This window comes from Rhodnius prolixus, unplaced genomic scaffold (genome assembly GCF_049639745.1).
Source record: "Rhodnius prolixus isolate KJV_2025 unplaced genomic scaffold, Rpr scaffold_2, whole genome shotgun sequence".
In the NCBI taxonomy this organism is placed as follows: domain Eukaryota; kingdom Metazoa; phylum Arthropoda; class Insecta; order Hemiptera; family Reduviidae; genus Rhodnius; species Rhodnius prolixus.
The window spans coordinates 5,745,266-5,756,754 of record NW_027411592.1 but is presented as its reverse complement, the minus strand read 5'-3'; the positions used below and the strand labels follow the sequence as shown (position 1 = coordinate 5,756,754).

The 11,489-nt window shown below is 32.3% G+C and overlaps 1 protein-coding gene across 7 annotated transcripts in view; it reads right to left on the bottom strand.

Annotated features, from left to right (window-relative positions):
• The window catches only part of Nep2 (M13 family metallopeptidase neprilysin 2), a 56,643-nt gene that overhangs the window by 841 nt on the left and 44,313 nt on the right, over positions 1 to 11,489 (bottom strand). For 4 of the 7 annotated variants that reach the window (XM_074120690.1, XM_074120689.1, XM_074120688.1 and 1 more), the window contains 13 exons: positions 8,722 to 8,847; positions 8,388 to 8,630; positions 7,985 to 8,196; positions 7,005 to 7,181; positions 6,669 to 6,886; positions 5,607 to 5,765; positions 4,307 to 4,450; positions 4,065 to 4,161; positions 3,200 to 3,457; positions 1,962 to 2,133; positions 1,576 to 1,694; positions 1,341 to 1,472; positions 27 to 211 (listed from right to left, as the gene is read on the bottom strand). In XM_074120690.1, coding sequence (XP_073976791.1) covers positions 27 to 211; positions 1,341 to 1,472; positions 1,576 to 1,694; positions 1,962 to 2,133; positions 3,200 to 3,457; positions 4,065 to 4,161; positions 4,307 to 4,450; positions 5,607 to 5,765; positions 6,669 to 6,886; positions 7,005 to 7,181; positions 7,985 to 8,196; positions 8,388 to 8,630; positions 8,722 to 8,847 — 2,242 coding nt within the window. Of the gene's footprint in view, positions 1 to 26; positions 212 to 1,340; positions 1,473 to 1,575; positions 1,695 to 1,961; positions 2,134 to 3,199; positions 3,458 to 4,064; positions 4,162 to 4,306; positions 4,451 to 5,606; positions 5,766 to 6,668; positions 6,887 to 7,004; positions 7,182 to 7,984; positions 8,197 to 8,387; positions 8,631 to 8,721; positions 8,848 to 10,039; positions 10,285 to 11,489 lie in introns of those variants that run through there. The other 3 variants (XM_074120692.1, XM_074120687.1, XM_074120691.1) reach the window with 2 other exon arrangements.

The following is an 11,489-nucleotide window of genomic DNA, read 5'->3' as shown; positions in this document are numbered from 1 at the left end:
ATCTATAGTTATTAAAGTTAAGTCACCTGTAAACAGTGCACCATGTAGATGCAGCTGCAATCCAAAACATTTGTCTGGGAGAATATTTCTGTAAGCCAGGTAACCGCTTCTCTTCTTCGTTATCCTTAATCCAATTTAAATAAGCTCTGTACGCTTGTTTCAGGCCGCCATTATCTGCAATGTTTTCTCCTTGGGTATTTATTCCATTCAACTGAAACAGTTTATTGAGAAACACAACTATAAAGGTTGCACAATTTGAGACTGGTATTAATTACACCAGTTTGGAATTTATATTATTTTGATTTTTTACTTAGAGATTTTGGAATATTCGCACTTTTGAATATTGAGATAGATTGGCATTGAAAATGTATTTTATTTTCGAAAGAAATAGAATCTTTTATTTTCAAAGTAACATGTTCTCCGTTATTAATGAATATCTCATTACGACGCTGGAAATATATATTTTTTAAAGTGTACTTGATAAATGCAGTATCTGTTTTGGGAAGTTACACTTTTTTCCATTACGGTAGTTTTAGTTCTTTGCATTTGACTTACAACGATATTTTTCTGTTCCTGAGACTTGCATGGAATTATCTACCGGAATACATGTTCGCTGCAGTAAAATTATTCATGATTACTGTCACACAGTAATATAAATACTGATTTTCTCCAAATGCTTGCTTGGAAGTACGCCGTCTAGGGAATTTCTAGATTCTATTGGGTAAAAAGAGGCCTTTCTTGTCAATTAATAGTGCAACAATCGCACCCACTCGACAGTTTATCATCGTTACAAACAAGTAAGAACAAGAAAAGAGAGGTGCATCTTTGGCAACTTGTGCGGTCACCGGGAGACCTGCCACGGGGGGTCCACGAAACGCCTACACATGATTGGTGACATGGCCAGTCCTAGTACTTTAAAGAGGCATCTTTTCCTTCAGAGATGTCCGCAATAGCTCTTACTGGATCCAGGGCAGTCCATTAGCGGTAGGAAGGCTGCTCTGTAATGGTTAGCGCGCCAACGGATGACTGCAGTCAACAATAATCAACATTGGAGAAAAAATGCATTTAAAGAGAAAATCAAATTAAACGTTGATTCATGAGTCTTGCTATTTAAAATACCGTTATGAAAAATCAAAATTTGTTTCTTGAAGAGGAAGAAAATTTAAATCTGACTGTTAGAGCTACATATTGTTTAGTGCTTCCATAATAAATTGATATTCTGTTTGTATTGTTTTAAAATGATCAAACTTCTTTTTTAGAAAAGCCTCTTTACATTTAAAAGCACTATTGAATTAGAAATAATGAAATAAACGTCCTTTGGTAGAACTAGTTTTTCTTACATTCATATCAACTTGTTTATCAGTATAGTTCCCGTATTGATAGATTATACATTGAGCCTTTTGAAGGTATTTGGCTTTAGTTTCGGCTGCCCACCATTCTTTCAGATTGCCATCCTTATCAAATTGTCTACCCTGTTAATGCACAGAATAATTAAATATTAGAAAAGTTGTTTGAGCTTATTCTGAAAACAATGGATGTTAATTAAATTGACATAATAATAACATCAAGATTTACCTGATCATCAAAGCCGTGCGTTATTTCATGACCAATGACAAAACCAATTCCTCCATAATTCATATAACTTGGACGATCGCTATTGAAAAAGATACCTTGCAAAATTCCTGCAGGAAAGTCTGTTAGAAAATACAAGAAAATTTAGCTAATGATAGAATTTTATACTTTTCACTGAATATGGCTTTTTACTTGGAAAACGAATTTTTAAATGTTAAAGACAGCTTAGACTCCAACACAGGAGAAGCGGCGCATTTTTCCCTAAGAAAGCTTTATCTTAAATAATAATCAGTTCAGCTCGACACCAGTAACGGTATAAGAGGATAAGATTCAGTGTAAATCCAAGAGAATGTAACTTCAAGAGTTGATTAACAGACGTATATACACACCTATGGAATTTTCAAGTCCATTATAAAATGCATTGACCACTGCGGGGCTTGCGTGTCTTAGCCATTCCGTTTTATTAACAGGTTGCCTTAAACGGCTTAAGGTATAATTAGTAGCAAACTTTGTTGTCCTTAAGACTGCGTCCAAATATGATGTGACATTGGTTACATCGTACTGAAATGCAAATTGAACAAGGTAAGTAAAATATTTAATCTTTACGAGTGATTTTATGTCCAGCGACCAAAATAGTGCCATGGACTGATTGCTCGGAAGCACAAACTTACTAACATATTGGTAAGTAATAAAAATTTGGTAGTAGTTATTCGTGGGGTCTCGAACTTGGAACATTCCAGTTACAAGTCCATGCTCATAACCACTCTTACCAAACCTGCTCCTATATTAATGTTTATATAATGAATTAGAATTATTTATGTGCATGCTGTGGTTGATGTATATTAAGGATATCCATTAAAAATGTCATTTCATATAAATATTAAAAATAATCATTGAAAAATGAACTCCAATGCAGCAATTACGTTTTGATCAGGTGTATATTTTATGAAGGAAACACTCTTATAGAAGATGAAGTCATGCAAAGTAAAGAGATAAGCCACTGAGCAACTTGTAAGCTGAATTCAGTAGATCCAGATTGAAAGCAGAGGCCGATAGACTGGCATAATACTTCCTAAATTTTAAACTAAAATGGTATTCACAAATGGCGACTTATTGTAGGAAACTTCTACTGATTTCACTAAGACTGAAGTTTAGAAATTGAAAACTGTTGCTTAAAAATAATAGAAAATCATATTGAACTGATTTAGAAAAAAAAAAAAACTTCAACAAATTTAAATAAAAAAGCCGATTATATCCAGAGAAAGATAAAAAAAAAGTTGTTCTTATTGGTCAAATCATCAGATCATCATCGTAAAAGAAAAATAAAGCGTAGAGGATGGTGTTTACTTTGTTAACCATTATTCTATTGGTTCTTGGAAGTCCAATCACAGAAAAACAAGAATTGTTTTTTCTTTGGTTTAAGTAAAACACATTTGTACACGAAGGCTGTCAAAATTAGTATCAGAAAAAATGGACTTAATAATGGATGGATAAATTTCACTCACAAACTCAACAGCCTATCGGATTGCATAGTTTCAAATGTTTTTCATCCATTCACCAGTATCGTGCAGGATCGCCACTGTTATACGCGTTTGATTGGTTGAAATCTATTTAAAAAAGACTAAACCTTTCGCGGAACGGCCCATAAAGGGTCAATGCCTGCCAGACGGCGATTTTTAGAGGAGAGCTGTCCAATTGCTCCCCAATAAAAATCAAAATTTTCATCGTCATTATACAATGCGTTTACCACCACAGCGGGGCTTGCATGTATTAACCATTCAGTTTTATTGACTGGTTGCCTTAAGCGGCTCATCATAAAATTTGTAGCAAATTCTGCCGTCCGAAGAATTGCTTCCAAAAATGAAGTAACATTGCTTACGTCATACTGAAACATTAATTAATATAACATATACAGTCACAATCAAAACAGAATTGTTTAGTGGCATGCTGCATTGATTTGCATTATAAATTTTCAAAAAAACTGTATTAAAGATATCAGTTTTCAGGAAGATTCAGCAGAATCCTCCAATAAATAGTCGTTTAGAGGAATGGTTCTTTTCACACATAGATGCTGCTGGATACTTTTATTCCGACTAAGTAGAATTATGGAAAAGCATTGAAAGTCCGCCAGCTTTACCAATTCCACCAAGTAAAGCTACTTTAAGCATAAAGAAGACATCCCCACAAATAGTAAATTGTAAAATGCTCTTTGTGCTTACAATTGATGTAAAGAATAATGTAACAAGAAAGTATTTTCATTATACATTAAAAAAAGTCTAATTTCTTTTTTAAAAGTAATGTAAAAGTAAAGTAAAGAGAGGCTATTTTAGAAGCTTTCCGTCTAACTTCCGATCAGCAGTCGTGGACGAAGCATGTGGAGTTAACATACTCGAGTATAAACTTTCAATAATTACTCTTGCAGCTACGCCTTTCATCGCTCGGCTAGTTTATTCAAATTTACAATAAAATATAAAAATGACAAATGGCCTTACGTTTTGGTAAAATTCTGCAAGTTTATTATCATCAAGAAGTTCATCAGGGTATGCAATGAATTCCTTTATTGACTTAGCTTTTTCCAGTGCGTTCTTTCTGTAAATAAATAAACATACTAAATTTGTACAAATTGTTAAGAGTGCGCTTTAAAGTGTTAAACATCAATTAACAATAAAAACTATTTTAAAATCCAAACATCATTCTCGAGGTAATCTTTGCAGAAGAATAAAAAAAGACAAACCTTGTATCTTCATCCATCCAATCAACTTTTTGCAAAGTTTTGACCATTTCTCTGCGGATTCTATCCACAAGTTCTAAAGCATTTTTCTTTGATTCGTGTTTGAAGAATTTCTTTATGTACAATGAACCAACTGCGTATGTAACACTGAAAATCCAAGAGCAAAAAAAGTTAATTTACCCAAAATGATCTATTAAAATGAGTTAAACAAAAAAGTTGTTAGGAAATTTTATCTTTCTGCATTTAAATTTAATTTTGGTTTGCTGAGAAATTGATTAACTTCAAATAAGATTTAACTTCCAAGAATAAAAGTCGAGCTTTTGGTGTATTTTGCTTTCATAATATTATATTATTAATTCCAATTTGTTAGGGCACCTTTCTTGAATAATAATTATAATTAGAGGCATGTTAAAAAAAAGAGGAAGTGGAAATCCGATTGTTTGAACTTTTAAATTAACTAGGTAAATGTTCAAATTAAGTTCTCCTTCTTTCCACCACTTACCTCCTTGTTTTAATCTTATCTGATTACCACATAAAGCAACTTCTATTCTACTTTTTGCTAAATAAAGTAAGTTCTTTCGATTTATAAATTATTTAACTTGGTTTACTTAATGGTTCTGCTTAAATATCTCTTGATTATATACATCTGATTTAATTTCGTTTATTCCTTTTAATGATCACTATTACTATTATATTTTCCCGAGAATGTTCTAACTCTGATTGTAAGGATGTAAAATCTTAATACTAATTTTTAGTTTTTTTCTTTCGATTCCTTATAAAGTTTACTTAGCTTTAACTTACTCACTCTAAGGCAAGAATCTAATATCACCATCATTTCTTCAACCATTTATCAATTCTCTGCAGACGATTTTATTATTTTTTTTATATTCTAAAACAAGCACAGCAATAATGGAGCGAACTTTTTTAAAGTCTTAAAAACAGCGAAATAGTAGTCTATTTTTTCAAACTGAGTTTAAAGTCAAAGGAACGGAAGTTCACACTTTACTTAACATGTTCCTACAATAAAAGCTAGTTGCTCGCAGGACTCGAGCTGAGGAGCTACCTTTTACAAGTTCATATTCAACAACATCAAGCCCGCCCCCAAACTTACGCTTAAATTTACAACAAATCGAGAACTTATAAACTCCAGTAAGAAAACATTACTTGTTGTTTTAAATTTTTTCAAAATATTTGATACATTAATTTTTATTTCCATTTGTTTAATCTATCGGTTTTCCTAGCAAAAGTAGTTTGTTGAATTAATAAATGATTTTTCAGATCATTGCACAAAAAAAGTTTTTACCTTCCAGAAGCGATTCCAACACATTGCTTCCACCTCGGTTGTTCTTCTGTACTACCAGTGATTGCTGTGTGGAATTTTAGTGTTCTTTGTCTAAACCTTTCTGGCATATAATTTGCAACCGCCGAAACCACTCGCCACATCAGGTAATTCGCTTGAATTCTGCACAGTAATGATTAAAAAATTTGTTGAAAATAAAGTTTCTCTTTTTGTTGAAAGATTTTTTGTTAATCAAGTGACAGACGTTCTTTGTATCTTTTGTAAATAAATTTTGTTTTTGGAATTTTAAATATTGGACAATGTTTCTAAGAAAGAAATTTCTTCACGCAAACGTTTGGAACATACCTTGTTCATTATCAAGGCGTTGAAGAAGTGTTCTACACTACCCTACCTAACGGGCAGTCGAAGTCGCACAATTTCGGCTACTAATTTAAAAAAAAATACAAACAAAAAACTCCTACAAAATGCAACATCTCATTCATCAGAGTTCAAGTCTCCGATTTTCCTCCATTGCCATTCTGATAAATAAGAAGAAAGCACATTGGTCTCTGCTTAGGAGTTGTATCCGAATCGGTAGAAAGAAAGGCTCAATAAATTACGTTGTAGGAAATGACTGAAAGATCATAAATATTGTCCTAAAAAGTTCTAAACCAAAATAAATGAAAACTAGTCCTAAAGAGATTGGGTTGTATACACAAATAAACAATTTTAATGTTGCTAAAAAAAAAATATTTCTTATTGATTTGTTGTAGCTGTGATGAATAACTAAAATTAGTTTGGCCTAAAGAGATTTCCTTCTTTGAATCGTTAGAAGACTGGATAGCCCTGTTCTTGCACGCACTGTACTCTACGAGGCTAATTTACCACCCCGCTCTCTTTGGAAGTTAAAGGAACTTATCCACTCTTATTGTCCAACACTTGATGGTTATCAAGCGAAAAGATTGTTTATAACGTTTCATTCTCTCTATTCTCCAGGACGATCTTCCTTTCTGGATGATTTACTCCATGGATGTGACGTCCTACTAAATCTAAATTCAACCCGATACTCTGGTTATTATTACTAACCTTTTAGGAGTATGTTGTAATATCTGCTCTAAGGCGCTTATATATTGTGGTTCTATAACAATTACTGGTTCATCTTCATCAATCAGTATGTAAGGGCCTAGTAACCTCGAAAAATATTCCATCCAGGGTATTGTTGGGAATTTTTGTTGTAATTCAGTCAATGTCATTTTATTATACAATTTTTCATAATCTCTTCTTTCTTCTGAGGGTAGTGATACCTAAAAAACAAGGTGAGTTATTCAGTGATTAGTAGCAGCATAGAAGGCTTAAGGAATAAAGAAGTCAAGAAGTGACTGTTTTATCAATATTGAAATAGAACATTTAATTTATTCTTACATTGGCAAGCTGTATTTCAAAATCTAACGTTTCCTTTAATTCAGCTTCAGCCTTTTCTTTTTCGGCACCAAGAAGAACAGCCAGGTCGACCATGTACGAGTAGTACGCTGCTACGATCCGATCTTCAAGTCCTCTCATTAAGTATTTCCGACTTAATGCTAAAGCTCCGGCATCCAGCTGAAGAAATAGAAATGTTTGAAAGTGAGAATATTGAAATACTCCAATCACAAAGTCTGGGAGGTAAACGCTGATAAAACCTCTTTTAAACGAGAAATCTAATGTTTTTTTTAACATAAAACACACTTTACATACACTTTTCTGCCTTATGGAAACTCTAGATGTGGAGCAGCAATAAAGTATAAATTTTTAACAAAGTTCCACCTCAATTCAGTTCACTGGATTATTTCAGTAGATAATTTTCAAACAAACCTTAACAATAACAATCCTATCGCTTATAACTTTTAATTTCTATTCTTGTAGCTAAAGAAATTCTGCTCTTACATCTTTTCTACTAAAACCAGCAAGAGGGTAAATTGCTTAAATTTAAAAATACTGATCCAGAATGAATGGTTCTTAGACAAGGTTGAATGCCCAGATCCGGAATATTTAAATAAAGAAATCTTGACTTTAATTAAACAACTATTTCTGCTACATTGTTTATTATGAATAAGTTTAATAATTGATTGAATTTACATCCATAAAATTTTAACTTCGTCATATATCTTCTTTAATAAAGTTTGTTTAACCAACTAGTCTCAACAGAACATCAAATCGTTCATATTCTCTCTCACGATATAAATAGTGGTGCACTTCAAAATGAACACATCGCAATGAAATTGACGCTCTCCGAATCATTCCATGAAACAGTAATACAGAGTCGGTGAACTAAAGCTGGATAATTAAGTGGTACAAATCTTCTATAAAAAGCTAAAAATACTCAAAAATTTTTAAAAAGCAAATTATTTTCAAAAATTTATTACCTCAATAATTCTCGTAGTGGAATTTTTGGAATCTACGGTTACACTAAAATCTAATAGATAATCAACGCTAAATCCTCTGCTCCTGAATTTGTAGGTTATCTCCTTCCAATCGAAACTTCCCATATCCCATTTATCTCCTTCAACTACTGGCCATCCTCCAAAATAGTCTATTATCTCTTGTGCATCTTGTAGGCCACGTTCTTCAATAGTCTCTATGAAATTAAAACACATATGAATATTCCGTCTCTCTCAGACAAAATGATAAATATCCAACCATAAATTCAGCTACTACCAGATTCCGCACCAAAAATATCGCACAATTATTGTGATTAGCATGCGAATTACCAATGTAATTAACAATGAATAGGCCTCATTTTACTCTAAAATATAATATTGTGTATACCTTTATCCATGCAAATTTTATAAAGATTCTTTGGATTAACCAGATGTCTTGGTTCATCAGGCTTAATTGGTTCGCTGACTATTTTTCTTAGTTGTTTTTTCACTAGTTCATCAACTGAAGTGAATACTGATAAGGATTCCTTATCATCTGGTATTGTCTGTTCACGAAATTGACCGCATGCAAATTGATAAAAATCATCACAAGGCTCTGCTTTAAGATCCATAGCATCCAGCAGATAAGAGGCTGAAATAAACAATTTTCACTATTAAAACTGAAATATTTAAATTTAAATAACTATATCGGAATAAATGGGATTTTTAAAAAGCAATAATACCAGTATGAACGCATTCTTCTGAAAAACAAATATTTTCTTCAGCTGTTTTGCCTAGTTGCTGCAGACTAAATGACTCACTTTCATTGGTTTTTTCTGCGTCCAATGCTGACATTGTTGGTAAAGTTTCTACAAATCGATAAATCAAAAATACTTTATTTAAAGATACTAGAAACAATAAAGTTTATTATGAAAAAGTATTGCGGGCAACTGAAGGAAATGTCACAATGAAACAAAAAGTGAAATTAATTTTTGATATGTCGCCGTCTGAAAATTATTTTTATGAAATGACATTGTTTCTAAAGATAATCTTATAATTCAATCCAATGATTTAGAAAATGGTTAAATCTATAGAGCAAATTCTAGAGCTATTTCTAGAGCTAATCAAAGGAAACCAAAATGCTACTCTCAAAAGGTAGCTTGCATTTGACAATTACATTTTCAAATAATCTTAGGACAACTTAATCGTTTAATATTCAATTGTTATTGATGATCCCAATCAATTAAAATTCACAGATGTACGTAGGTAGGATCCACAAAATCAATTAAAATTATTAAATGATTGGTGTAAAAAGTTATCAAAATCCTTAATCTAGAGTGAATAAGTCTAATCTTTATTGTTTCTTTTTATCTTTATTTGCTACTTTTCCTGGTAAATCAAAATCCCTGAAAGTTAAGAGCATAAATAACAAATTGCTGTGAAACAAGAATCAAGAATTAACCTTACGATCGTGTGCTTTTTCAGAACATATTTGTGGATGAGAGTAACAGAGGTTTATTTAAATCATGCTGAATGAGTCCTAAGTGTAAATGAGAAGAATCAACGATCTTGTACAGAAAAGTGACCTGAGGCTAATGTATATCGTGAATAATTAATGGTAAATGCTATAAAACCGTTCATATTGAATGATGGTGTGGCGGAAATCTGTTCATTAGGTTTGTTAGGATCAAGTTTAACGCTTCTATCATAAATCCTCAACCACAATGCTTTGCCTGAGATTACTTTAGTTCTTTTAGAGGAAGTCAATCTTACTGCCTACCTACCCCGATGAACAATATCTGAAGATGGAAAGAAAAAATTTATCTATAAAAATTAACTGGCTTTTTTTTAAAATGTATAATCTTGACCAACAAACCTTAGTCAAATAAGCTGTAATTTACAACTTAAAAAGAGCTATATCAATACTTCTCTTTATCTACAAAAGAAGCAACTTAAATAAACACAAATACAAAATGAAAGAAGATGAAAAGTATCAGATAGAATCAAATAAAGATTTTAAATCCTAAATTCTATAAAGTCAATACTAAATAACATACTTACTGTTGGTTATGAATCCATAGAAACTTAGAGACCAAGATATGGGCGATCCATCCGTATTAGAAGAGAAGAAGAAGAAGAAGAAGAAGAGAAAGATTGAAAACATTGCATATTTCACTTTCTTAATTTGGGCTAGCTAAATGATGTTGCCTAGCATTCATTTCCCAATAATCATATTGTTTGGAGAAACATGTTGGGCAAAAAATTTTATGCGATTTTATCGAGATAATTCTCGGTAATTTTCTAATGGAAGCATTATAATTAATTTTTTGTTAATGAAGATTAATATAAAAGTTTTTTAAAATTAGTTTTTGCTTTTTATAAGAATGTACTAGAACACGTCCACAGTCTTCACTAATAATTTAACTTTACTCTCAGGTAGAATTAACATTTTATTATTAAAGATTAAATTTTCTGTTTTAGATGAAAAGGTTATTGAAGTTAGGCACTTAATATGGTTCGCATCATAAATGAGGACCTCACAATTCTGCCTAATCAATATCCATGCCAATTTAGAATGTTCTAGGAGGTTGTGCACTCCGTATATAGATTCCCATAAACAGTCCAACTGTTGTTGAACTCCAGTATTTATGTCCACTGTAAAAATATTGTTGGCAGTTCGAAGTATTAGTAGTAGTCCGCTGAAGCACATCTGTATTACAGTTCCCATTATATCAGTTCTATGTTTCCTGATACCGTTACAGTAGATGAGCACCGTGGAAAAGGGGTGATTCACTGTGAAAAGTTTTAATGAATTCGACATTGGATAATAGGAGGAAGTTGCTGAAAAGTAACAAGGAAAGACAGCGATGTGCCTAAAAGAGACAACATGGTTTATTTAATTTCAATCTAGTTAGATTTCGGACCTGAATGTATAGAAACAGATTTTTCAAATTTGCACTTTCAGAACTTCTTATTATCAACCTTAGTATTTTATAGTATTGTGTGATTTGTTGGTTGTCAGCCAATTGTGATGAGTCTTGCAATGAGACGTCTTGCAATCTGCCCAACAATGCAGTAGCAAGATGAGCAGAATTCTTTTTTCAAAATGAAAAGATCCTCAGTTCTTTAAGGAAATTCCAGAAAAACAGTTTGTAGGCATTGCAGGACTTTCTTTTAATTTTAATGTGACGGAATCAAGAACTAGCTGAGGAGCGCTTAGAAGGGAGAGGGAGAGAAAGATGGACGCAAGAGGGAAGAAGGCTTTGCGATTTTTCCAGAAGAGGCGCCGCCAGGATTACTACATCTGAAGCAGAAGACTAATGGCAGTCCCGAAATGTTAGTTGAAGTAGAAAATATGGAAGTAACCATTTTGACAAGTTTGTTGCTTTAGATGACAAAGAAGACGTTAATTATTCAGTCATTTAATTTTACACGAATTTCGGGCAAAAGTTAAAACAAAAAATCTAAAAGTGCAGGTAATTTTCCCAGGAATAATGCGTTTAATTAATAA